The 25,532-nt window shown below is 45.1% G+C and overlaps 2 protein-coding genes across 2 annotated transcripts; one reads left to right on the top strand and one right to left on the bottom strand.

The window, feature by feature from the left end:
• Positions 1-927: 927 nt before the first annotated feature.
• On the top strand, positions 928-6,709 carry LOC140801160 (uncharacterized). The gene is made up of 2 exons (XM_073156164.1): positions 928-1,521; positions 6,581-6,709. The coding sequence occupies exons 1-2, from the start codon at positions 928-930 to the stop codon at positions 6,707-6,709; spliced, it is 723 nt and encodes a 240-aa protein (XP_073012265.1).
• Positions 6,710-21,340: 14,631 nt separating this feature from the next.
• On the bottom strand, positions 21,341-22,531 carry LOC140801159 (uncharacterized mitochondrial protein AtMg00860-like). Its single transcript, XM_073156162.1, has 2 exons — positions 22,396-22,531; positions 21,341-21,666 (listed from the first exon to the last, which is right to left on the bottom strand). The coding sequence occupies exons 1-2, from the start codon at positions 22,529-22,531 to the stop codon at positions 21,341-21,343; spliced, it is 462 nt and encodes a 153-aa protein (XP_073012263.1).
• Positions 22,532-25,532: the final 3,001 nt, after the last annotated feature.

Below are 25,532 nucleotides of genomic sequence, written 5' to 3'. Positions count from 1 at the left end.
AGCCTTTCCTACCTTTATGCTTAGAGGTGAGGTAGAACAATGGTAGAAAGCCACAAAGAGACTAATAAAATCAAGGATAGGGGACTTAGTCATCACTTGGGAGTTATTTCTTGATGACTTTGATCAAAAGCATTTTCCAACCTAGAGGAAAGAAAAGAAGGAAGAAGAATTTCTGTATTTACATCAGGGTCCTATGACGGTGGTAGAATATGAGGCCAAATTTAATGCTTTAGCCCATTTTGTGCACCATCAAGTTCCAAATGAAGTAGCTAGAGCTCGACGTTTCAAACATGGGCTGAATTATGCTATACGTCAGAGCTTGGAGGCAGTAGGCCTCATTCCTTATGCTAATATAGTAGAGAGGGCTATGGCACTTGAGGGGGTGATTCGGGAGAAGAGGGCTATGGATGCTCGGAGATCTGGGACATAATCTGGGTGAGGCAGGAGTTCTAGAGCTCTTTTTGCTAGCCAGAGCTTACCGTCTTCTCAATCACAACGTCGCCCTTCCTATCATCCTTATCGGGGGAGTTACAGTGCTGGTTCATTTAAATCGATCAGATTCACGAGTATCTGGGGGACTCAGCCAAGCAGTTTCACAGATTAGTGTGATTGGGCCATCATCTAGTGGTAGAGGAGGTGGGATGGCTAGGGGATCATCAGGGCATAGTCGGCCTTGTTTATGGATGTGGCAAGTTTGGCCATCAGCTTCGTGAGTGTCGCAAACCTTTCTTATGCTTCGGGTGTGGACAGCAGGGTCATATGCATCGTAATTGTCCTCGGGTCGCCTCCACTTTCATCCCTGCCGCTAGGGTATCTTCAGGTGCTACTCCTTCTGGGGCCTCAACTGCTGCTATGTGAGGTAGGGGAACTGGAGGGGCTGGACCCTCTCAGCCTAGGCAAAAGTCTAGGAATGGTCAGATCTTCACGATGACGGAGCAAGACGCTTTGGCATCTAATGATGTGACCATAGGTACTTTGAATTTATTTTCTCATACAATAAGAGTTTTATTTGATTCTGGTGCCACATATTTCTTTATTTCAAGTTCTTTTGCTTGCCATGCCGATATACTAATGGAACCTTTAGAGGATATTCTGTTGATTGCCACACCAGTAGGAGAGACAGTTGTTATTGATTCTGCTTATAAATCTTGCACAGTTAGCTTTGGGGATAGGGAGTTCAAAGTAGATCTTTTGCCACTAGAGTTGACAGATTTTGATGTTATCTTGGGGATGGATTGGTTAGCTGCATATCATGCCAACATTGATTGTTATAGAAAGAAATTTGTGATGAATTTAGCTGATGGGGCAGAATATAGAATTAAGGGCAATAAATCCAACAACCCTATAGAGATAATCTCTGCATTTGAAGCTTGCAGATTATTAAAGAAAGGATGCACAGGTGTCTTAGCTAGCCTGTCAGAAAATACTGATAAAAAGATCAAATTAGAAGATGTCCGAATTGTTAGAGAGTTTCCTGATGTTTTCCAAGATGATCTCCCCGGATTACCCCTGGATAGGGAAGTAAACTTTTCAATTAATTTAGCTTCTGATACTTCACCTATTTCTAAAGCTCCCTATAGAATGGCACCAATAAAATTGAAGGAACTTAAGGTACAGTTAGAAGAACTACTACAGAAAGGCTTTATAAGACCTAGTGTCTCACCTTGGGAAGCGCCTGTTCTGTTTGTTAAGAAGAAGGATGGAACACTCAGGTTGTGTATAGACTATAGACAACTGAACTAAGTGACAATAAAGAATAAATATCCTCTATCTCGCATTGATGATTTGTTTGACTAGTTAAGGGGTGCTAGAGTATTCTCTAAAATAGACTTGAGGACTGGTTACCATCAACTAAAAGTCCGTGAGGAGGATATTTCTAAAACTGCCTTTCATACTAGACATGGACAATTTGAATTTTTGGTCATGCCATTTGGATTGACCAATGCTCCAGCTGTCTTCATTGATCTGATGAATAGAGTTTTCCAACCTTATTTGGATTAGTTTGTAATAGTTTTCATTGATGATATACTAATATATTCAACTAGTGAGGAAGAACATGAGTATCACTTGAGGTTAACTCTCCAGATCTTGAGAGAAAAGAAGTTATTTGCCAAATTTTCAAAATGTGAGTTTTGGCTAGATCAAGTGGTCTTTCTAGGACATGTAGTATCACAGGAAGGGATCAGTGTGGATCAGTCCAAAATAGATGCTGTACTGAAATAGAGTCAACTAACTAATATCACGGAAGTGCGTAGTTTTCTTGGTCTGGCTGGATATTATAGGAGGTTTGTAGAAGGATATGCAAAGATAGCTATGCCTCTTACCGGGTTGACTCGGAAGAATCAAAAGTTTGAGTGGAATGAAGAGTGTTGAAAATAGTTTTTAGGAATTAAAAAGAAGATTGACTCGTGCACCAATTCTGATTATTCCTTGTAGTGGTGGAATAGGATTCCAAGTGTATTGTGATGCCTCACACAAGGGATTGGGTTGTGTCTTAACGTAGAATGGTAATATAGTGGCATATGCATCTAGACAGTTGAAAGCTTATGAATAGAATTATCCAACTCATGATTTGGAGTTGGCTGTTGTAGTGTTTGCTTTAAAAATTTGGCGACATTATCTATATGGGGAAAAATGTCAAATTTTTACAGATCATAAAAGTTTTAAATAGATGGTTGGAATTAGTGAAGGATTATGATTGTATCATAAATTATCATCCAGGTAAAGCAAATGTTGTTCCAGAGTAGGAAGTCAGCTGGGAGTCTAGCATTTTTAATTACCCAACAAACTATGATACTTAAGGATTTGCAAAGGCTAGAAGTTCCAATTGTGACCAAGTGAAGTGGAGTTGGTTTACTAGCACAATTTACTGTCAAACCTACATTGATAGATAGAATTAATGCTTCTCAGAAGACTGATACTAAGACTATGCAAATTGTGAAACAAGTACATAATTCCGGTAAACCAGATTTCTCCATAGACTCTACTGGGATACTGCATTTTCAAGGTAGATTGTATGTTCCTAACTGTGAAGAACTTAGAAATGAAATTTTAAATGAAGATCACACTTCTGCTTATGCTATGCACCCCGGGGGAACAAAAATGTATCATGAGTTGAAAAAGAAATTTTGGTGGGAAGGGATGAAATGAAATATTAGGGAACTTGTGGCTAGGTGTTTGACTTGTCAGCAAGTCAAGATTAAGCATCAGAGGCCTACAAGCGCATTACAACCTTTGCAGATTCCTGAATGGAAAAGGGAACATATTAATATGGATTTTGTAATATGGATTACCAAAGACACAAATATGGAAGAATGCAATTTGGTGATTATTGATAGACTAGCCAAATCAGCACAATTTTTACTAGTTAGTACTACTGATTCAATGGAAAAGTTAGCTATCTTGTTTAGAGATGAAATTTTTGCTCACCATGGAATTCTTGTTAGTATCACTTCAGATAGAGATCTTCGTTTTGTGTCCAGATTTTGGAAGCAGTTTCATCAATCTTTTGGAACAAAACTGCAGTTTAGTATAGCTTATCATCCTCAAACAGATGGTCAATCTGAGCGTCCTATTCAATCATTAGAGGATATGTTGAGAGCATGTGTAATTGATTTTGGATTGGGTTGTGACAAATATTTATCATTGATAGAGTTTGCTTATAATAACATCTATCATGCTAGCATTGGTATGCCTCCCTATGAAGCGTTATATGGCAGGAAATGCAAATCACCAATTGATTGGGAAGAAGTTGGAGAAAAGAAGGTTGAAAACACAATACTAGTGCAAGCTATAGTTGAGAAGATAAAGACAATTAGAGAACATATGAAGGTAGCACAAAATAGACAGAAAAGTTATGCTGATAATAGGAGGCGTGATTTGGAGTTTCAGGTTGCGGACAAAGTATTCTTAAAAGTTTCACCCTAGAAGGGTGTGTCTCGCTTTGGAAAGAAAGAAAAGTTAAAGTCCTAGGTATATAGGACCTTATGAGATTCTTGGACGAGTGGGGCCTGTAGCTTATAGAGTAGCTTTACCACCTGACTTAGCACAAATTCATAATGTGTTCCATGTGTCAATATTAATAAAATTTATATCAGATCCATCGCACGTGATTCATTATGAATTAGTTCAGTTGCAGCAAAATCTATCATACGAAGAGCAACCTGTGAATGTCCTTCCTAGAAGAGATAAAGTACTAAGAACCAAAGTTATACCTTTAGTAAAAATCTTGTGGAGAAACCATCCAGTAGAAGAACATCTTGGGAACGTGAGGATGAGATACGATCCAAATATCCAAAATTATTTAGAGGTATGTAAATTTCGGGGTCGAAATTTTTATAAGGGGGGAAGGAAAATGTAACAACCTAAAAAAAAAAACTTCTTCACTGCATGGTACGACAACCTCGTGCTATGCAGTGGCAGCTGGGGAGGGCGCCATCCGCTCCGCCGGGCCAGCTGGCATGGTGGGCCCCGCCGCGGCCTCCCTCCCCACCGTCTCTCCCTCTTAATTCTCTCTCTCTCTCTCTGTTTTTCTTTCAGTCTCTCTCTCTCTCTCTCTCTCTCTCTCTCTCTCTCTCTCTCTCTCTCTCTCTCTCTATCTATCTATCTATCTATCTATCTACTACTGCCGCCACTCCGTCAGCCTGCCGCTGCCATCGCCACCTACACTAACGCCGGTGAGCCTCCCTCCATCTCTTTCTCTCTCTCTCTCTCTCTCCCTCTCTTTGTCGGCTTCCTCTCGGGATCGCCGGAAGTTTGAGCCGTCAGCAAGAGGCCAGCCGCTGAGTGGCCACCAGTGGCCGTACCCCTCCCCTTCGGCCCAACCTTCTTCTTCTTCTTCTTCGTACTTCTTTCTTCTTTCTCCTTTTCATCCTTTTCTTCTTCTTCTTCTCCTCCTCCTTCCCTTCTTTCTCCTCTCGTTGCAAGGTGCTGGGCTCGCCACACCACCAGCTAGGTCAAGGTGCTGGGGTAAGCCCAGTACTGTATATATATATATATATATATATATATATATATATATATATATATATATGTATATATGTAGATATATATATATATGTATATATGTATATTATTGATACTATTTTAATGATAATTGATTTTGTTATTAATTATTTAATTAGTTTAGTTAAGCTAATGTATTTAATTCATATAAATTAATTAAATCTAATTACGCCATAGTTAGTAAATAAATCGAATTATATCATGTTTAATAAAATACCTGCAACATAAATTACTACATTAATCCTAGGTAAGTAATAATAATTATTAGGGTTGTATACGTATATTCTTGCGTAATTAATTGCAGTAACTTAATTCTTATTTTTCTTAATTATTAAAGAGAATAATGGGCAGATAATTATGTTTTTAATACACTATTAAATAATAATTATGGTCAATAAATAAACAAAACAAATATAGGAATGAAGAGTACATGATTACAATAAGAAATTATTTTCTAGCCAGGTTAATTTTACTTAATAGAAAGACTGACATTATTTGTTATAAATAATTTCAGATCCCGACACCCGAGTTCAAAACCCTGTGGACTTAGCTATCGAGACTTGATTGTTGTCATAATAGTGTAAATGAATGGTTGTTTGGCATTTGCAGTGGTGGTGAGTTGTCTTATCTCCTAGACGCTTTATCAAATTAGATTATATTATATATTATGTACATGCATGTTTTGGCCTCGAGCATGATTATATGATTTTATCAATTATGTATTACTGAGGAACATTCAAATACTCATTCATGACATAATACTCTTTCTGATTTATATTATCCAGTACTTATTTATTCTTTGTTTGGCTTCACTAATTCAGGGTAAGGTCTATTCACTGAGCCTTCAGCTCATGACTCTTTTTGTTTTCTCTTTTCCAAAAACCTAAGTGAATGAGAGGAGCAAGATACTCCCTTAGAGGTCTTGTCGATGAGTGAGGAGTAGAGTGTGGTTAGTGTTATATGCTAGATGAGTTATCTTATCTGATGTATTAGTGTACATCTTCCAAAGTGTGTTTGTATCTGTCTTTTATTTTAGCAGATGACTTTGTACTTGTATAATTATGTATGTACTACCGTTGTGTATATGTAGTTGTGAAAAGCTCTTGATGATGTGTTGTAGCCTGTGTGGGGCCCAAATAGGGTTATCTGTTTGCTGTTGACAGTTAGACTTGAGTAATTCTTAGTTTAGATGATGTGGATAAAATTATGATGTTGATACAGGTTTATTTGATTATCAGTAACTAACCAAATGTTCAGGTGCTACGCACGTGCCCTGTGGGCTCGTGCCATGCACGTGTTTAGGGTTCCAGTGTTACAATGGGGATCTTGTACTTGCATGGCCTACTAGTCAAGAGTACCAAATGTACCTGGGCTCAACCTCGAGTTGATTATCCAGGCCACATAATCTTAGCTAATGGTGTAGAGGCGGATTCGGAGAAAATTTCAGCCATGGTGAGCTGGTCTAAGCCTAGAACACCCAAGAAGCTTAGAGGGTTTCAAGGCAATCAGAACTGGCTGAACTAGCAGCCTTATCCGATCCTACATTTACTCTAAATCAAGGCTGCCACCTCAATAGGGGATCAAACTTCAAATTGAGCAAAATCAGGCTGAACCGGACCACACCATGAGGAGCTTTAATTATGGTCCTGATTCTGATTGGCCTGATTCTGATCCAAGGGCACATTATGGTGCCTACAAATGCTGAACCTAGAGGAGCTTTAATTAGCTACTTCCATGACTCTTTAGCAGCCAGCTATGAAGGTTAGAACTTATCTCCGGCTTAAATGCAGTTGTAGATGGACAGGGAGGAGGAAGGACTCGCGAGCCTATGTCAAGGCTTGTGATACATGCCAATAGGTCAAGACTAAGTCAACCAAGCTCGATGGCCTGCTGCAGCCCCTGTCCATACTAGATCAAATATGGGAGGATCTCTCACTTGATTTCATCGAAGGTCTGCCAATGGTTTGGAGAAAATCTGTCATCATGGTTGTGGTTGACCGCCTGTATAACGACGCGCATTTCATCGCGCTAACTCTTTACACAGCTCGGACAGTGGTAGAAGCTTTTATACACGAAGTGGTTCGCCTCCATGGGTTTCCACACTCTATTATGTTGGACCGAGATTCTATCTTCACCAGCAAGTTTTGGACTTCTTTGATCGCTGCGCACTATGAATTGCCTTCCATCAGGTATGGGTGCCACTTGCTAATAGTGTGGACCACAGCTAACATCTCTTGCTTGTACGTTGATAATTGGTGTGATTGCTGTGGGACGGCCTTGCTTGTATAAGCTATGGGTCACCCATCCTGCATCAAAATTGCGTTAGTCTCGGACCCAGATGCATCACACTCGACAACAAAGGTCTTGGGAAAATCTAGTAGGGCTAACACGGGCACCTCGGTCATGCCTTGCTTGAGTTCTTTGAATGCCCATTTCGGCTTGTTATGTAATAACCCAGATAAAAATAAAAAAAAAATAAAAAAATAAAATACTAATATTAATAACAATAATATTAATAATATATAAATTAAATATAAAAAAAGAAATAACAAAAAAAATTTTGTTGCATGGCATGAGCTCGTGGGTGCACGTTGAGGGCGCCACGTGCGCCCACAACTGCTGGCCCGGCCCAGTGCGGCGGTCCCCTCCGCCGCCGCACTTGCTGTCTTTCCCCTCCTCCACTAAAATTTTGTTGTATGGCACGAGCTCGTGCCATGCAAATTGTGGGCGCACGTTGAGGGCGCCATGTGCTCCCACAACTGCCGGCCGGACCAACCGGGTCGGGCTAGCTAGCTACGACGGGCCTCGCCGCTGCCGCACCTGCTGCCCTTCCCCTCCACCACCTCTCTCTCTCCCTCTAAATCTCTCTCCCTCTCTTTTGGTCTCTCGTTCTCTCTCTCTCTCGTCAACGACGGCCTACCACTACCGTCGCTGCCACCACCGCCTCACCCCCGCCCCCCTACAACCTCTCTCTCTCTCTCTCTCTCTCTCTCTCTCTCTTTCTTTCTCTCCTTCCCTTGCCGACGCCGGCCTACCGCTACCGTCGCCGCTGCAACCCCCCCTCACCGTCTCTCTCTATAGCTCTCTCGTTCTCTCTCTAACTTACTTGTTCCCTCTCTCACTCTATCTCTTACCCTCCTCTCTTTCTATCTCTCTATCACCTCTCTCTTTCTCTCCTCGCCGACGGCTTCTCGCTATTGCCGTCATTGCTGCCACAACCGTCACCACCTTCTCTCTCTAACTCTCTCGTTCTCTCTCTCTCTTACCCTCCTCTATTTCTCTCTCTCTATCACCTCTCTCTTTCTCTCCTCACCGAGGCTTCTCGTCATCGCCATCGTCGCATCCCTCACTACCTTCTCTCTCTAACTCTCTCATTCTCTCTCTCTTACCCTCCTCTCTCTCTCTCTCTCTCTCTTTCACCTCTATCTTTCACTCCTTGCCGACGGCTTCTTGCCATCACTGTCGTCACCGCCGCACTCCTCACCACCTTCTCTCTCGTTAGTGCTCTCTCTCTAACTCTTTCGTTCTCTCTCTCTTACCCTCCTCTCTCTCTCGAGCTCTCTTTCCCTTCTCTTATCGACACCGGCCTGCTACGGTCGCCATCGCCGCCGACACCGCCGCAGCGAGGAGTAGGTTGGTGCCTTTTTATTTACCCACGCAGTTTAGGTTTGGGTGTTTCACTCGAGCTCTCTTTCTCTCCTTCCCTTGTTGACGTTGGCCTACCGCCATCGTCGCTACCATCGTCGCCGTAACCCGCTCTCACCGTCTCTCTCTCTAACTCGCTCATTCTCTCTCTAATTTGCTCATTCCCTCTCTTCCTCTCTCTTTCTCTCCTCTCCGACGACTTCTTGCCATCGCTGTCGTTGCCATCGCACCCCTCACCACCTTCTCTCTCTAACTCTCTCATTCTCTCTCTCTTACCCTCCTCTCTTTCTCTCTCTCTATCACCTCTCTTTCTCTCCTCATCGACGGCTTCTCGCCGTCGCCGTCGTCACCACCGCACCCCTCACCACCTTCTCTCTCTAACTCTCTCGTTCTCTCTCTCTTAGCCTCCTCTCTTTCTCTCTCTCTATCACCTCTCTCTTTCTTTCCTCACCGACGGCTTCTCGCCGCCGCACCCCTCACCACCTTCTCTCTCTTTAGTGCTCTGTCTCTAACTCTCTCGTTCTCTCTCTCTCTTACCCTCCTCTCTTTCTCTCCTTCACTTGCCGACGCCGCCCTACCGCCGTCATTGCTACCGTTGCCGCCGCAACCCCGCCTCACCGTGTCTCTCTATAGCTCTCTCTCTCTAACTCGCTCGTTCTCTCTCTAACTTGCTCGTTCCCTCTCTCATTCTCTCTCTTACCCTCCTCTCTTTCTCTCTCTCTATCACCTCTCTTTTTCTCTCCTCGCCAACGGCTTCTCGCCGTCGCCTTCATCACCACTGCACCCCTCACCACCTTCTCTCTCTATCACCTCTCTTTCTCTCCTCGCCAACGGCTTCTCACAGTCGTCGTCGCCGCCGCACTCCTCACCACCTTCTCTCTTTAACTTTCTCGTTCTCTCTCTCTTACTTTCCTCTCTCTCTCTATCACCTCTCTCTTTCTCTCCTCGCTGACTGCTTCTCACCGTCGCAGTCGTCACCACCGCACCCCTCACCACCTTCTCTCTCTTTAGTGCTCTCTCTCTAACAGTCTCTAACTCTCTCTCTTACCCTCCTCTCTCTCTCAATCACCTCTCTCTCTCCAGCTCTCTTTCCCTTCTCTTATCGACGCCAGCCTGCCATTATCGCTGTCGCTGCCGCTACCGCCGCAGCCTAGATTCCAATCCTCTTATTTGAGACCCCATGGACCTTGCTAGTGATGTGTGACAGTTGATTGACGGACATGAGAGATATGTGTGTTGGGGTTTTCTGATCAGAGGTGAGTAGTCTTATCCCCTAGGCGCCTTTCTCAAATTAGGATATATTATATATTATGTAAATGCATATTTTGGCCTCCAGCATGATTATATGACTTTATATAGAGATGATTTCAGTCAAGTATATTTTATCATGCATTTTGATTAGGCTAATGTGGGATTTGAGTACATTGGTGATATATAGAGATGATTGAAGATGATTATACTATTATGGTTTTATGTCGGGATGATCTCTATCATGAGTGTGCATGTGATGGACTAGCAGGAGTATGCATGTGTTAGATACACTGTTAGAGTCTGCATTACATCATTTTTTTCGTGGCTTCTTTACCACCTAAATTCCTGAGTTGCATGATCTGTTGCAGTACTGTATATGCATATATGATATATCATGTGTAGGAAATCATAAAAGTACATGCGCATGTGATGTGATGTGATATGATGTGATGGCTGGAACGGTATCTGGTCTGGACTAGTACTGGACATACTCGTAGCATATGGTAGAGTATAGTGATGGCTGATAGTTGTACTCTTAGCGTATGACAGGGTACAATAATCATTGATATACCCTTAGCGTATGGCAGGGTATGATTACTTTCTTTTGAGATACCCTTAGCGTATGGCAAGGTATGAAATATCTACAGAGATACCCTTAGCATATGGCAAGGTATGATTTATCTATAGAGATACTCTTAGCGTATGACAGGGTATACCCTGAGCTTGTGACATGATGTGTATGATACGATTCGAACTTCACCGTTATCGTCTCAAGTATGGATTCACTTTAGGAGTGTCTTTGTTTCTTGTTTTAATGTTTAATTTTCAAGAAAATAAGTTTTCTGTAAATCGCGATCGAACGCGGGTGGAGTGAATTCAAACGTGATTATGAATGGGTTGTGAGAGTGTGCATTGTGAGTTCGAACGCCCCGTTCGAACACAATGTGAACGCTTGCATTGCGTTCTCAAATCCAGAGAAATGGGAAACATGCGCGTTCGAACGCCTACATCGCGTTCGCAAATCCATAGAAGAGCGAACTCGGTGCGTTCGAACGCGGTCGGGCGCATTCGAACGCGGTCGGGCGCATTCGAACGCGGTCGACGAAATTGTATTGTTTAGCGTTCATTTTGAGTTGTTTGAGTTAGCCTCTAAAAGGAATGTGGATGGCAACCAAAAGATTATTATTGAAGAATTGAGTTTTGCCTTGACTCGTTGTTCTTCTTCGCTCTCGTTCTCTCAATCCTCGGCGATGACGCTTCTAACCTCTCTTGAGCGGCCAATCACCCTAGACCGTTAGGGGCGGCCCTCTCTTTCTCCTTCTTCCAATCTATCCAACACTTGCCCTAACCCTTCCATCAACCATAACCTTTCCATCACCACTTTTCATCGGTGCCACCCCACAAACGTCGGTCCACATCCAACCACCGTCATCCTAGGATCTCGTGCCTCCATCCACGGATCCTAAACAGACCCGCCCGATGTTCGTCCACTAATCAGACGACATCTCGAGATCCCCACATCCAATTTACCTGAAACTTGATTTGTTGGAAAGCTCTTTTCTGGATCTACAGCATATCCAAATTTCACGTCGATCCATCGGCAGCATCCTTCGGGATCTTATTTCAAAGTTCCATGCCAAATCCAGTCCAAATCAGAGAATTGGAAGATATCGAACCTTAGCCTAAGGGTAGATCGTATCAAGTTTGGTATTAGAGCCACCGTTCCTCGGACAAGCGCTTCCTATGACAACCACAAGAGCCTAAGGGTGGGGACTTCCACTTGCGGAACCACCCGATCTAATCGGAATACGAAAGAACCTAGTGTTCAAGCCGTGTTGGGGTCTCTATCCGAACAAATGGCCATCAACAACCAGATGATGATGGAGATGATGTGGGAATTATGGGCGATAAGGGCAGCCATTGCAAACGGGATTGCACCATCGACCCCACGACGCGAGGCATATATACATGCTCATACATGGCATCATGTTGCTTTCTGATTCATAATATCCAATACATGATTTACTATCTGTTTGGCATCAATGATTTAGGGTAAGGTATATTCACTAAACCTTTTGCTCATGACTTTTTTATTTCTTTTTTTAACCCCCACATATATTATGGTATGTGATACCGACTTGAGATATCTTGATGAAATATTTTAGAGCAAAAATGAGGTGAGCTATAGATGCGAGACGATATAGATAATAGGTTATATAGAAATTGAGTTGTACTAGTATTTGATATTTGTACTCTTTTGTATTAGACGATGATTTGTATAATACATGTCGAATCATGACATACTCTTATATTAGTCGTTTTAGTTGTATCTTGATGGTTTGTTGTGGCCTGTGTGGGTCCTGCCAGATTATATAGTTGTCTAATGTATATTATTATGGACTTGGATATTCATTTTTCAACAAGTCTATTTGGTTAGTAGTATGATTTATTTGGTGATGGGATTATGTGATCATGAATAGGTTAGCAGGTTTTATTTGATGATGTCATGATTATATGTGTATAGGAGAATATCTGTGCTTGACGGGCCCATCTCAACTTATTGCGTGCACTGTGCGTGCCGTCTGAACGCGTGGGCGTGCACGTGCCTATGCCGACCGAGGGCGTTACATGTCGTTCTACTCTAACCCGTCTTTGCAGAGTAGGGAGGTCAGTGGGGCTGCAATTTTCTCGTACCCCTGGATGAATCGGTTGGTAGTAGCCAGTGAGGCCGAGGAAGCCTTGGAGCTCGTTGGGCGTCTTCGGTTTTGGCTGACGCAACATGCTAGTCAGCTTTGCGAGATCGGTAGCCACACCTGTGGAAGAGATGAAGTGCCCCAGGTACTCAACTCGTGGCTGCCCCCCCAAGGCACTTGCATTTTTCTTCACCTTCAGCCCATGTGCTTGTAGTATCTCAATGATTATCCGTTGACAGTGTAGGTGCTCCTTTCTCAATCAGCTGCAAATAAGGATGTCATGAAAAACACCAAAATAGACCATCAAAGCAGTGGGCGAAATACATCGTTCATCAGTCCTTGAAAAGTTACCGAGCATTGGTCAGGCCAAAGGCATTACAAGGAACTCATAATACTCGTCATGGGTGGCGTTGGCTGGGTGAAGATGGTGGCACTGGCTAACTCGTCCAATAATTCCTTGACAACCGGTATCGGATATCGGTCCTTAATGGTGATCATCCATTTAGTGGTCGATAATCCATGCAGAATCTCTATGAGTTGTCCTTTTGCACCAGTTGCATCGACGAAGAGTAGTTGCTATATGGCTTGGCTAGATGATGCCCTAGTCCTACATGTCTTGTACCAGCCATGTGATCTCATCCTTTTGAGCATGTGGATACTGCTAGGCCCTCATGTTTTCTGGTCCGGCTCCCGGTGTGATCTCAATCCAATGATTATGGTCTTGGATCGATGGTTGTCCATGCGACTCTTCGAAGACTTGATCAAACCCCTAGAGAAGTGAGGTCAAATCAGTGGCTATTGTGTTATGTGAGTTCGGCTCCTCCGTGGTTGAGACCAACCGCATGAACAAGCCATGTTAGCCGGCTTGTGCTAATCCAGTTAGAGCTTGAAGGCTAGCTCTAGGGTCCGGCCGCAACCCTTTGAGTCGAATTAGTCTTCCCTCATACTCGAAGTTCATCCGCATCATGCCGAAATCAACTAGGATTGGACTTAAGCCCTGAAGCCATTGAACTAAGACCATCGGCCCCCTTGAGTGCCAGTGGGTGCACGTCCAATCGGAACATCTCACCTTGGATCTGCACGTCAACTCCATCTCACCTACTCTCGGTCCGCAAGACTGTGCCATCTCCGATGGCTACACCTGATGGGCCTTCACAAAGCTTCAGAAGTAATTAAAAAAAAAAAGAACTAACAGCCTCAATTTGATAAGTTTGGAATGCTACAAACAAATTCTATTAGGGTAATTCGCCACACTCAAGAAGGAGAAGAAGGTGAGTGATAAGAATTGATAAATTCGCCACTAAACTAAGGTTTAGATAAGAATTTCTTGACTCTTAAGCAAGAGAATTTTTGAACTCCTTTCATGTCCATTCCACTTCCAAAACAAGCCTTTTCAAGGCCAAACAGATTACACATCCCAAAAGATAATAAATGGCCAGCACACTTACTAAGTCAAGGAATTGAAAAGACACTAAAACATGAACGAAAAATGAAAACTTAATCCATATTCTTTTGGTCCTAAAATAGGCTGAATCATGCACAGATGTAACCCAAGTTAGTTAGTCTCATAAACGAGCAAAGTGGTCCCTTTATGCTTGATCTCCTCTTTGTTCTTTGTCAAGTCTTCTATACCGCCCATTTTCTCTACAAGGAGTTGCTCAAGAGTAGTTTGGAAAGCCTTGAACTTGGAACGAGTAATTGGCCCAGAACTAGGAGCCAATGACCCAACATGAGGCACATCAACATCGAACCCGATGGTTGGAGTCATCCGCAACCTAATTTGTCACACCAAATTCTCATTATTGAAATTATGTGTGCTGTCTGAGTCGATAATCGAAACTCGGTGCTTCTTGATCAAACCCACTATGATACGATCCTTCCTCGGCTATAGGCTCTGATACCAGCTTGATACGAACCCTCTTTTGGTGCTATGGCTCTGATACCAGATTGTTACGATCTTGCACGGAACTTTGAGATAAGATCCCGAAATATCCCGCCGTTGGATCGCTGTGAAATTTTGATATGTTGTAGGCCCGGAAAAGAGCTTTCCAACGGATCTAGTTTCAGGCGAATCGGAGTTGGGGATCTCGAGATATCGTTCGTTTAGTGGACGAACGTCAGGATACTCTGTTTTTGGATTCCGTGGATGAAGGCACGAAATCCTAGGTAATGGTGGATTGTCGAGGGCCGGTGTTGATGGGGTGGCACCGGTGGAAAAGTGATGGTGGAAGGGTTATGGATGATGGAAAGGTTAGGGATAGCGATGGATAAATTGGAAGAAGGGGGAGAAGAGGGCCACTCCTAAGGGACTAGGGTGATTGGCCTGTCGAGGGAGATTAGAAGCGGCGTCGCCGGGGAGATTGAGGGAACGGGAGCGAAGAAGACGAAGGAGGCAAGGCAAACTCAATTCTCAATAATCAATAATAAATTTTGGTTGCCCTACACATACTTTTATAGGCTAACCAACAACTCAATCTTATCCTAAAACACAATCTTATCCTAAAACTCAATCTTATCCTAAAACACAATCTTATCCTAAAACTCAATCTTATCCTAAAACAAATCCAAACTCGAGACGACGTCGGTGAAGTCCGAATCGTATCAATCCACCACGCTTCCGCAACCTTGTCCTCAAGGTTTGAAATTTGGGAAGCGATCCATGATGTCTGTCTCTAGCTCCCATGTAGACTCGTCAGTAGGTTTGCCCAGCCACTCAATCAGCACTTCAGTCTCTAATCTGGATCCTTGGCGTCTTCTCCTACGACTTAGGACTCGAACCGGCTCATTGGAGCCATCTTCCTCCATTGGTTCGGGTAAGGTCGAACCCACTACATGGTTAGGCCCGATCTGGGCCTTCAATGCCGAGACATGGAAGACGGGATGTATCCTGGTTCCTTCAGGTAGGTCCAATCGGTAAGCTACTGGACCGATTCGTTGTAGCACTCGGTACGGACCATAGTACTTGTATCCCAACTTTTGGTTCAAAATTGGCCTCAATGTGGATTGTCGATACGGTTGAGCTCGAACGAACACCAATTGATCCACCTCAAATTCTCGCTCACGTCTGCCTTTGTCATGCTTTTGCTTCATGCGGTTTTGTGCTGTGGCTAGGTGAGTCTTGAGCCGTCTCAATGTTTCATCTCGATCAGCAAGCTCCAAGTCAAGCTCAGTCCTATCCGTCGCCGCGAGTCTATCGTAGGCACGCAAGACAGGGGGAGTGCGCCCATAAACCGCCTCAAATGGGGTCATGCCAATGCTTGAGTGATGAGCGGTATTGTATGACCACTCAGCCCAGGGAAGAAATTTGACCCAATCCTTTGGTCGATCCGCCACAAAGCATCGCAAGTATTGCTCTAGTCCACGATTCACCACCTCGGTTTGGCCATCCGTCTCGGGGTGATAAGCTGAACTAAGATTGATTTGAGTCCCTTGCAATCTGAAGAACTCGGACCAAAACTCACTTATGAAGATGCGATCCCGGTCTGACACGATCGTCCTAGGCATCCCATGCAAGCGTGCCACTTCCCGAACAAAAATTTCAGCAACCCTTTTTGCTGAAAACGGGTGAGACAATGTTATGAAATGTGCATACTTGCTCAGTCTATCCACCACAACAAACACCACCGATTGTCCTCGAACCTCCGGCAGCCCCTCAATGAAGTCCATGGAGATATCCTCCCAAATACGCTCTGGTATCGGTAGTGGTTGCAGTAGCCCGCTAGGCTTGAGTGCCTCCGATTTGGCTCGTTGGCAGATTTGACATTCACGCACATACTTCTTCACGTCCGTCTTCATCCCAGTCCAAGTACAGTTTTGGGCCAGCCGCTTGTAAGTACGTAATACCCCTTCATGACCTGCTATAGGAGTATCATGGAAGTGTGCCATCAATAGCCTCCGTAGCTCTTCGTTTCGGGGTACCTTAATTCGTCCATGCTCTAGTACTAACCCATTGCGCTCCTCGTGCTCGGGGTTGCTTGAGGGGTTCTCTCTCAACTCCTCCATGAGTCGGACCAGATCACTATCCTCTGCACTGGCTCTTCGTAGATCTGAAAAGAAAGGAAAAGTGGGTGCCGAGAAAGAAGCGAGCCCCCTTTCTTTTGGAAGTTCAAGCAGCGGTTTACTTCCATCCAACAACACTCTCTGATCATCTCTCCAAAAAGTCAATGTGAGGCTTGTAAAATCAAAGGTCACGGGCCCCAAGCTCCGAAGCCATTGGGTCCCTAAAACAATATCGGCACCTTGCAAGGCCAATGGATAAAGATCCAATGTGAAAGTTTGGCCTTGCACCTTCAATTCTGCACCTCCACAAATAGAATCCGCTCGCAATGTGGTGCCATCTCCAATCGTCACATCGAACCCTTCCGTGGGTTCAGACTCGAGCCCAATCTTCCTAAGGAGCCTCAGGTCAATAAAGTTGTGGGTGGACCCGGTGTCAATCAAGATTCTCACTGTGGTCTTCTTGACTACACCGTTCACCCGCAAGGTCTTTGGTGCAGCTGTCCCCGAATAGGTGTGGAGGGAGATTTCGGCCATAGTGTCCTCCACGTGTTGTTGCTCCTCAACTTCTTCTCCTCGATGTCCAGCCACATCTGCACTTTCAGCTGCCATGGGTGGAAGATTGTGGCCTTCTCCTTTTGAGTTGTAGCTTGGCAGGGAGCTGCAACGTCATCACCGGTGACGAAGCTGTCGTGGTCGACTGTCGATTGACCGAGGAGAATGGTAGAAGATCGCTGGAGGCCATATGCGATTTCTTCTTAGTTGCCGACTCACGGTGGTTGCAAAGGGAGCTGGTGAAAGGCAGCCCAAGTGTCGAAATTCGCGGTTTCGGATCATCTCCTTCACCACCGATGAGGATTCCTGATGAGGGATATCCAGCGACCAGTGGACGGCTGTATTGTAGGGTGGCTCCTGGAGGTAGGAGGTGGCTGCTGGAGGTAGGAGGTGGCTAGGGTTTGAAAACTTTGGAGGATCTACGGCTATGATCTACCCCTAAAAAGGTAAAAATAATCTAACGACTATGATAAAGTGGTAAATACGGTAATAAGAAAATAACTCAATTAATTCTCAATTCTTGGATACTTGGATTATTGGATGATTAACAAAGAAACCCTGCCACACTATAGATATATAGGTGGGGTACAATAAATCCTACTCGGACTTAGCCCTAAAGGCTGACACGACTCGAATTAGGACTTGTCTTAAATGCTTACATGACTTAATTGGACTTCCCTTAAAGGTTTACTTGACTTAATTAGGCTTGCCTTAAGGGTTGTCGTGACTTATTTGGACTTTCCTTAACTAGACTTGCCTTAAGAGTTCTCATGACTAATTTTGACTTGCCTTAATGGCTTACATTACTAGACCTGCCTAAAAGGCTTACATCATGAAATAATTAAAAGATAAATAGACTTGACTTGACTTAACTAACCCACATGGTCGGATCGTAACACTGCGGAGGGCTGAGTCTGACCAAGCCGTTACACGATGCAAATTCTCTCAAAGTCTTCTTGATAAGCTTGGACCTTGCTCCGCTGAGTTAGCTTAATCAAGATTGCTTGAAAGTCTTCATACTCGGATCAAATCGAGGAGTACATATGGCAGATGCAAACTCATCCCAAGACAGAAATGGTTGAGTTGGTTGTGCCGCTTGGAACCATTTGATCGCGACATCGTCCAGGTGGAACTAGGCTATTAGGAATTTCTAGTGGTCTGGGGTCCCTTGGTAGGTGAAGAACTGATCCTCTCGATAGAGCTAGTCTAGTGGACTGCCTCCAGGAAACTTAGGGAAATCAAGTTGTATGGTTCGAACTTGAGCTCCTACAACTGGCCCATCTTCATGCATGGCATGTCGTCGTTCCTTGCGTGGGTCCCTTCTGCCACGTGGATGGGGGCCTACTGTGGCATCGGCTCCATGATCCATTGGTTTGGACTATTGCCTGCCCTAGCCATAGGTGGCTTAGGCCAATCTCTAAATGTAGGTCGCTCAAGCCCTGTTCTTTTGCATGCGGTTCATGCTAGGGTCTACCTTGCTCTTTTTCGCGCCAAATCCTAGCTATAGGAGGCTTGGTCCAAGCCTTGGGTGCGGGTGGTTCGGGCCATGCTCTAGGAGTTGTCGGGTCAGACCAAGCCCTAGCCATTGGATGTGGTGGAGTTTTAGTGCGTCGAACTCCATCTCGTGCGCCTAACCTTGGTGGGTTTGATTGGTGTGCATGCCTATGGGATGGGTCCACTCCAAACCCTATGACATACTCCTCTACAATCGTCTTAGAAGTCATTGGTTCAGGAGCCACAACACTCGTCTCTATTTGTGCTTGTGTCTGTTCATCACGGTGTTTGTGAATAGCAGACACCATCTCAACCATGAATGCTTGTATTGATTGCAAGGATTGCAGCACCTCCGGACTAAGCTACCGAGGGTGGTGGGGTCGGCGGTTCCGGTGGTGGACTTGTGTTCTTGGGTAGTCTAGTAGTTGTCGGTAGCGGTGGATCCCTTGTGTGGTTGTAATCCAGTCTTAGGATAACAATGGCTCTGATACCAAATTGTTACGGACAAAGTAGAGAAGATCCGCAGCAAGGGAGTGTAAGCTTCAATTAGGATGAATGATGGCAGATGGAGAGGGTGGAAGGAGGGATGATGGCACTGGTGATGGTGAGGAAGATGATGGGCAGCAATGGCAATAACGAAGGGAGATTAATTTACTTCTAATCTTACATTATCATACTCTTACTCCTAAGATAAACTCAAGGCTAGAATAATTTCTTAATGCTTGGATGATTAATAAAGGAGCTCAGCCCCTCTATAAATAGAGGTTGAGTACACTGAGTCTCACTAGGACTAGTCCTAAAGGCTGAGACTACACGAGTTAGGATTTGCCTTAAAGGCTTACATGACTTAATTAGACTTGCCTAAAAAGCTTACTTGACTTAATTGAACTTGCCTTAAAGGCTTACTTGAATTAATAAGACTTGTTTCAAAGGCTGTCATGACCTATTTGGACTTGTCTTAAGCACATGACTAAACTAGACTTCCCAAAAAGGCTAACATAATGAGGATAAATAGACTCGATCAATTGAGTCCAATTTAGGCCTTGATTAGGGTGAATGATGGCGGCAAGTGCAACCGGGGAGACTTCTATGGTCAGGGATCCACCGTCGGTGACGACTACCCAACTACTCGAGAACACATGTCCATCGCTATAATCGTTGATCCCACCACTCTCCACAGATCAGCCGGAGGTGTTGCAATCCTTGCAATCAATAAATACATGCATTCATGGCTGAGATGGTGTCCACTGTTCATAAACTCCGTGATGAATGGACACCACGAGAACAAATAGAGAGGAGTGTTGTGGCTCCAAACCGATGAGCGTTAAACCGGTTGAAGAGGAGGATGTTGTAGGGTTTGGGGTGGACCCATCTCTTGGGCGTGCACCAAAATGGCCGAACCCACCAGGGTTAAGCGCACAGGATGGAGCTCAGTGCACTGAAACTCCACCCATCCAACGGCAAGGGCTTGGTTTGACCTGACAACACCAATGGCTTGCCCTGAACCACTTGAGCCTAGGGCTTGGATCGAGCCACGCGCAGCTATGGTTTGGCATTAAATAGAGCAGGGTAGACCCCTGCATGAACGGCTTGCAGCAAGAATAGGGCTTGAGCGACCCGTGGCCAAAGATTTGCCCGAGCCACCTATGGATAGGGTAGGAAATGGTTCGAACCATGGGGTCATGAAACCGATGCCATAGTGGAGCACCCCTCCATGTGGCAGATGTTACAAACCACTAGAGATGATCCGCAACAAGAGAGTGTAGGCTTCAATTAGGGTGAATGATGGTAGACGGAGAGGGTGGAAGGAGGGATGCGGTGGTGATGATGGTGAGGATGATGATGGGCAGTGATGGCCGTGATGAAGGGATATTAATTTACTTATACATCTAGGTTAACTCTTAAGATAAACTCAAAGCTAGAATAATTTCTCAATGCTTGGATGGTCAATAGAGCCCAACCCCTCTATATATAGAGGTTGGGTACAATGAGTCCCACAGTGACTAGCCCTAAAAGCTGACACAGCTCGAATTAGGATTTGCCTTAAAGGCTTAATAACATAATTGGACTTGCCTTACTTGATTTAACTAGACTTACCTTAAGGGCTCAAATGATGAAATAATTAAAGGACAACTAGACTCGATCAATCGAGCCTAATGTCCCCGTGAATCGATCCTATTAAACCCGGATCACATCACTCCACTACGCTTTCGACCACCTTGTCCTCAAGGTGAGAAGTTTGGAAAGTGCAGCATCAACTCGAATGCAGATCCCAAGTCGAATCTCCCGTTGGTCTGTTAGACCACTTTTTATGTGATCAATCTTCTACCTAACCGACCTAAGATAAACTTAAGGCTAGAATACTTTCTCAATGCTTGGATGCTTAACAAAGCAGCCCAACCCCTCTATATATAGAGGTCGGTTACAACAAGTACCACTACGACTAGCCCTAAAGGCTCAAACCGCTTGAATTAGGATTTGCCTTAAAGGCTTACATGACTTAAATTGGACTTGCCTTAAAGGCTTACTTGACTTAACTACACTTGCCATAAGGGCTGTCATGACTTATTTGGACTTGCTTTAATGGCTCACGTCACTAAATAGACTTGCCTAAAAGGCTTACATCATGAAATAATTAAAAGATAAATAGACTCGATCAATCGAGCCCAATGCAAGAGGGCCTTGCTCATGTAGGCTATCGGTCACTCTTCTTGCATCAAAATTGCGCTGATCCCTAACCCTGATGCGTCACACTCGATAACAAAGGTCTTGGTGAAATCTGGTAGGGCTAACACAGGCGTCTCGGTCATGGCTTGCTTAAGTTCTTCGAATGTACGTTCTGCCTTATCGTCCCTCTCCAACCTACCTTTGCAGAGTAGGGCAATCAGTGGGGCTGCAATCTTCCCATAGTCTTGGATGAATTGACAGTAGTAGTCGGTGAGGTTGAGGAAGCCTTGGAGCTCCTTGGGCGTCTTTGGTCGTGGCCAACGCATCCTGCAAGCCGCCTTCGCGAGATCAGCCTCCACACCTGTGGAAGAGATGAAGTGCCCTAGGTACTCAACTCGTGGTAGCCCCTAAAGGCACTTGCTTTTCTTCACCTTCAGCCTGTGCGCCTATAATATGTCAATGACTGTCCGTAGGTGGTGTATGTGCTCCTCTCTCGATTGATTGAAAACGAGGATATCGTCAAAAAACACCAAAACATACCATCGAAGGAGTGGGCGAAATACATCATTCATCAGCCCTTCCAAAGTTGCCAGGGCATTTGTCAAGCGAAAGGGCATTACAATGAACTTGTAATGCCCGTGTCTTATGAACGTCGGCTCCTCAGACCCTGATTTGGTGATAGCCGGCTCACAAATCTAGCTTGGTGAAGATGGTGGCACCAGCTAACTCATCCAATAATTCCTCGATAACCATTATCGGATACCGGTCCTTGATGGTGATGGCATTCAGTGCTCGGTAATCCATGCAGAAGCACTATGAGTTGTCTTTCTTCCGCACTAGTAGCCCTGGCGAAGAGTAGGTGCTATGGCTTGGCTGAATGATGCCTTGTCCAACATCTCTCGTACCAATTGTGTGATCTCATCCTTTTGGGCATGTGGATACCGATAAGGCATTACGTTTGCTGGTCTGGTTCCCGGTGTGATCTCAATCCAATGATCGTGGTCTCGGATCAGTGGTAGTCCAGGCAGCTCTTTAAAGACTTGATTAAACCCTTGGAGAAGTGAGTCTAAATCAGAGGCTATTGTGTTACCTGGGTTCGGTTTCTTTGTGGTTGAGATCAACCGCATCAACAAGCCATGGCTGTCGGCTTGTGGTAACCCAGTTAGCTTGAAGGCTAGCTCTAGTGTTTGACAGCAACCCTTTAAGTCGAATTGGTCTCCCCTCATACTCGAAGTCCATTCACGTCATGCCAAAATCAATTAGGATTGGACCTAAGCCTTGAAGCCTCTAAGTGGAATAAGGCTATTAGGACCTTCTGGTGGTCTAGGGTCCCTTGGTAGGTGAAGAATTGATCTGCTCAATAGAGCTAGTCTAATGGATTGCCTCCAGTGAACTTGGGGAAATCGAGTCGTATGGTTCAAACTTCAGCCCCTACAAATGGCCTGTCTTCAGGGATGGCATGTCCTTGTTCCCCGCGTAGGTCCCTTCGGCCAACTAGAGGGGGCCCCCACTATGGCATCGACTACATGACCCATGGGTTCGAACCATTGCCTGCCCTAGCCATAGGTGGCTTGGACCAATCTCTGGCCGCGGGTCGCTCAAGCTTTGGTCTTGGTGTAGGCGGTTCATGCCCGGGTCTATCCCGCTCTATTTTAGGCCAGACCCTAGCTGTGGGTGGCTCGGTCCAAGCCTTAGGCACAGGTGGTTCAGGCCAAGCCCTAGGCACCGTCGGGTCAGACTAAGCCCTAGCCATTGGATGGGGTGGAGTTTCAGTGTGTCGAACTCCATCTCGTGCGCCTAACCCGCCTAACCCTGGTGGGTTCGTCCATTGGTGTGCACGCCCAAGGGACGAGTCCACCCCAAACCCTATGACATCCTCCTCTTCAATCGGTTCGGCGCTTATGGGTTCGGGAGTAGCAACACTCCTCTCTCTCTATTTGTGCTCATGAAGTCCGGTCATCACGAAGTTCGTGAATAGCAAACACCATCTCAGTTATGAATGCTTGTATTGATTCCAAGGATTGAAGCACCTCCGGCTGAGATGACAAGGGTGGTGGGGTCAGCGGTTCCAGTGCGGGATTTGTTCTCTAGGTAGTCAGGTAGTCGTCACAAGTGGTGGATCCCTGACCGTAGAAGTATCATCAGTTAATCTTGCTGCCATCCCTCGTGTGATTGTCATCTGGTCTGAGGATTATGACAGCTCTGATACCAAATTGTTATGAACCACTAGAGATTTTCCGCAACAAGGGAGTGTGGGCTTTGATTAGGGTGAATGATGGTAGATGGAGAGGGTGGAAGGAGGGGTGATGGCGGTGATGATGGTGAGAAAGATGATGGGCAGCGATGGCGGTGATGAAGGGATATTAATTTACTTCTACTCCTAGGTTATCTTACTCATACTCCTAAGATTAACTAAAGGCTATAATACTTTCTCAATGCTTGGATGCTTAACAAAGGAGCTCAACCCCTCTATATATAGAGGTCGGTTACAACGAGTCCCACTAGCCTTAAAGTCTTTCTCAATGCTTTAAAGTCTTACTTGACTTAACTAGACTTGCCTTAAGGGCTGTCATGACTAATTTGGACCTCCCTTAATAGGTCACATGACTAAGCTAGACTCACCTAAAAGGCTTACACCATGAAATAATTAAAAGATAAATAGATTCGATCAATCGAGCCCAATGTCGCAGTGAATTGATCCAATGAGACCCGGATCACATCAGCGGACCCATGAGGTGAACGAGGACATGCCATCCATGAAGATGGGGCCACTTGTAGGGGTTCAAGTTTGGGTCACACGACTCGATTTCCCCAAGTTCGCTGGAGGCAATGCACTAGACTGGCTCAATTGAGAGGATCAGTTGTTCACTTACCAAGGAACCCAATACCACTAGAAGGTCCTAATAGTATCGTTCCACGTGGAGGATGTCAAGATCAGATGGTTACTAGTGGCACAATGAACTCAACCGTTTCTGTCTTGGGATGAATTTGCGTTTGCTCAGGCTCGGTATAAAAGGGGTGAGAAAAACACCAATCCCCAAATCCCATTTCCAGATCCTCACCTCCACCATGGTGTGCTAATGCCACCTCGTTCCCTCATCCTCCTTCGCCAAGCCACCATCGCGGTGCGGCCACCTGCCCTCGTCCTCATTCGGTTATGACAAGCCGTTGCGATGCCGCCTCATCAAGCAGCGGCAGTGCCGGCAAATCTCTAGCACATCGAAGTGGATCAGCACCTCCGCCACGCAGCTCTCTGGCGGATACCATGGGCCTCAATCTTCTTCTTCTTCTTCTTCTTTTGCTCAGCTTGGGTTTGATCTAGCTCGGTCCAGCTTGGCTTGAATGAGACTTGATGGTAGGGTCATTTTATGATCGAGCTCATCTCGGGCTTGGCTCGAGTTGAGCTGAGCCGAGCTTGAGCCTGAGCCAGAGGCGGATCGCTCAATCTCAACTCATTTACACCTCTAGTATGAAGACTTCCAAGCAATCTTGACTAAAAGCTATCTCAACGGACCACGGTTTTAGCTTATCAAGAAAAGTTTTAGAGAATTTGAAATTGGCTTGGTTAGACAGTCCTCTACAGCACCTTCCTCAGTGGACTAAGGTCTAACATACGAGCGAAGGTCAAAGCCATGAGTCCTAGGACATTGTTGGAGGTCTTTCCTACAGCAGACACGATCGATGAGAAGGTCAAGGAGCTACGAAGGAAGCTCCATTGAGAAGTGCTGGATTTGGTCCTCCCACTCGGTCGCAAGGGGGGAAGTCCCTACCACCTATTGCTCCTTTCACCGACTTTGGAGGACAACAGAAGAGCTTCTCCTGATAGCTAACACTGGCACAAATCAAGGAAAGGTAGCAGTGTTCCTCAGAGGAGACGAGGAGAGTGAAATAGAGCCTTGGGGTGATGAAGAGGAGGTAGCGGGTATGGAGGCCGCAAACCACAAGGATGAGATGCATGCCGAGTTAAGCTTACATGGCTCTTCGAGCTTGCGACCAGCCTAAAGCCTACAACTAGAGGGTTCAATAAAGAAGCACCGAGTCGAGATACTAATCGCCTGGGGTAGCACTTATAAATTCATGAATGAGATGTTGTGCGAAAAATTGGGTTGGGGGTTGACTCCAACCATCTGATTTAATGTAGCCATCGGAGACACTAGGTACGATGGAGTTGAGGTGCAGGTCCATGGTGAGATGTTCCAATTAGACCTGCACTCGTTGGCGCTCAAG

The sequence above is a fragment of the Typha latifolia genome, chromosome 14 (genome assembly GCF_019914945.1).
Source record: "Typha latifolia isolate L0001 chromosome 14, TyphaL0001v2, whole genome shotgun sequence".
NCBI lineage: Eukaryota > Viridiplantae > Streptophyta > Magnoliopsida > Poales > Typhaceae > Typha > Typha latifolia.
The sequence above is the reverse complement of the archived record's forward strand: the minus strand, read 5'-3'. Positions and strand labels throughout refer to the sequence as shown.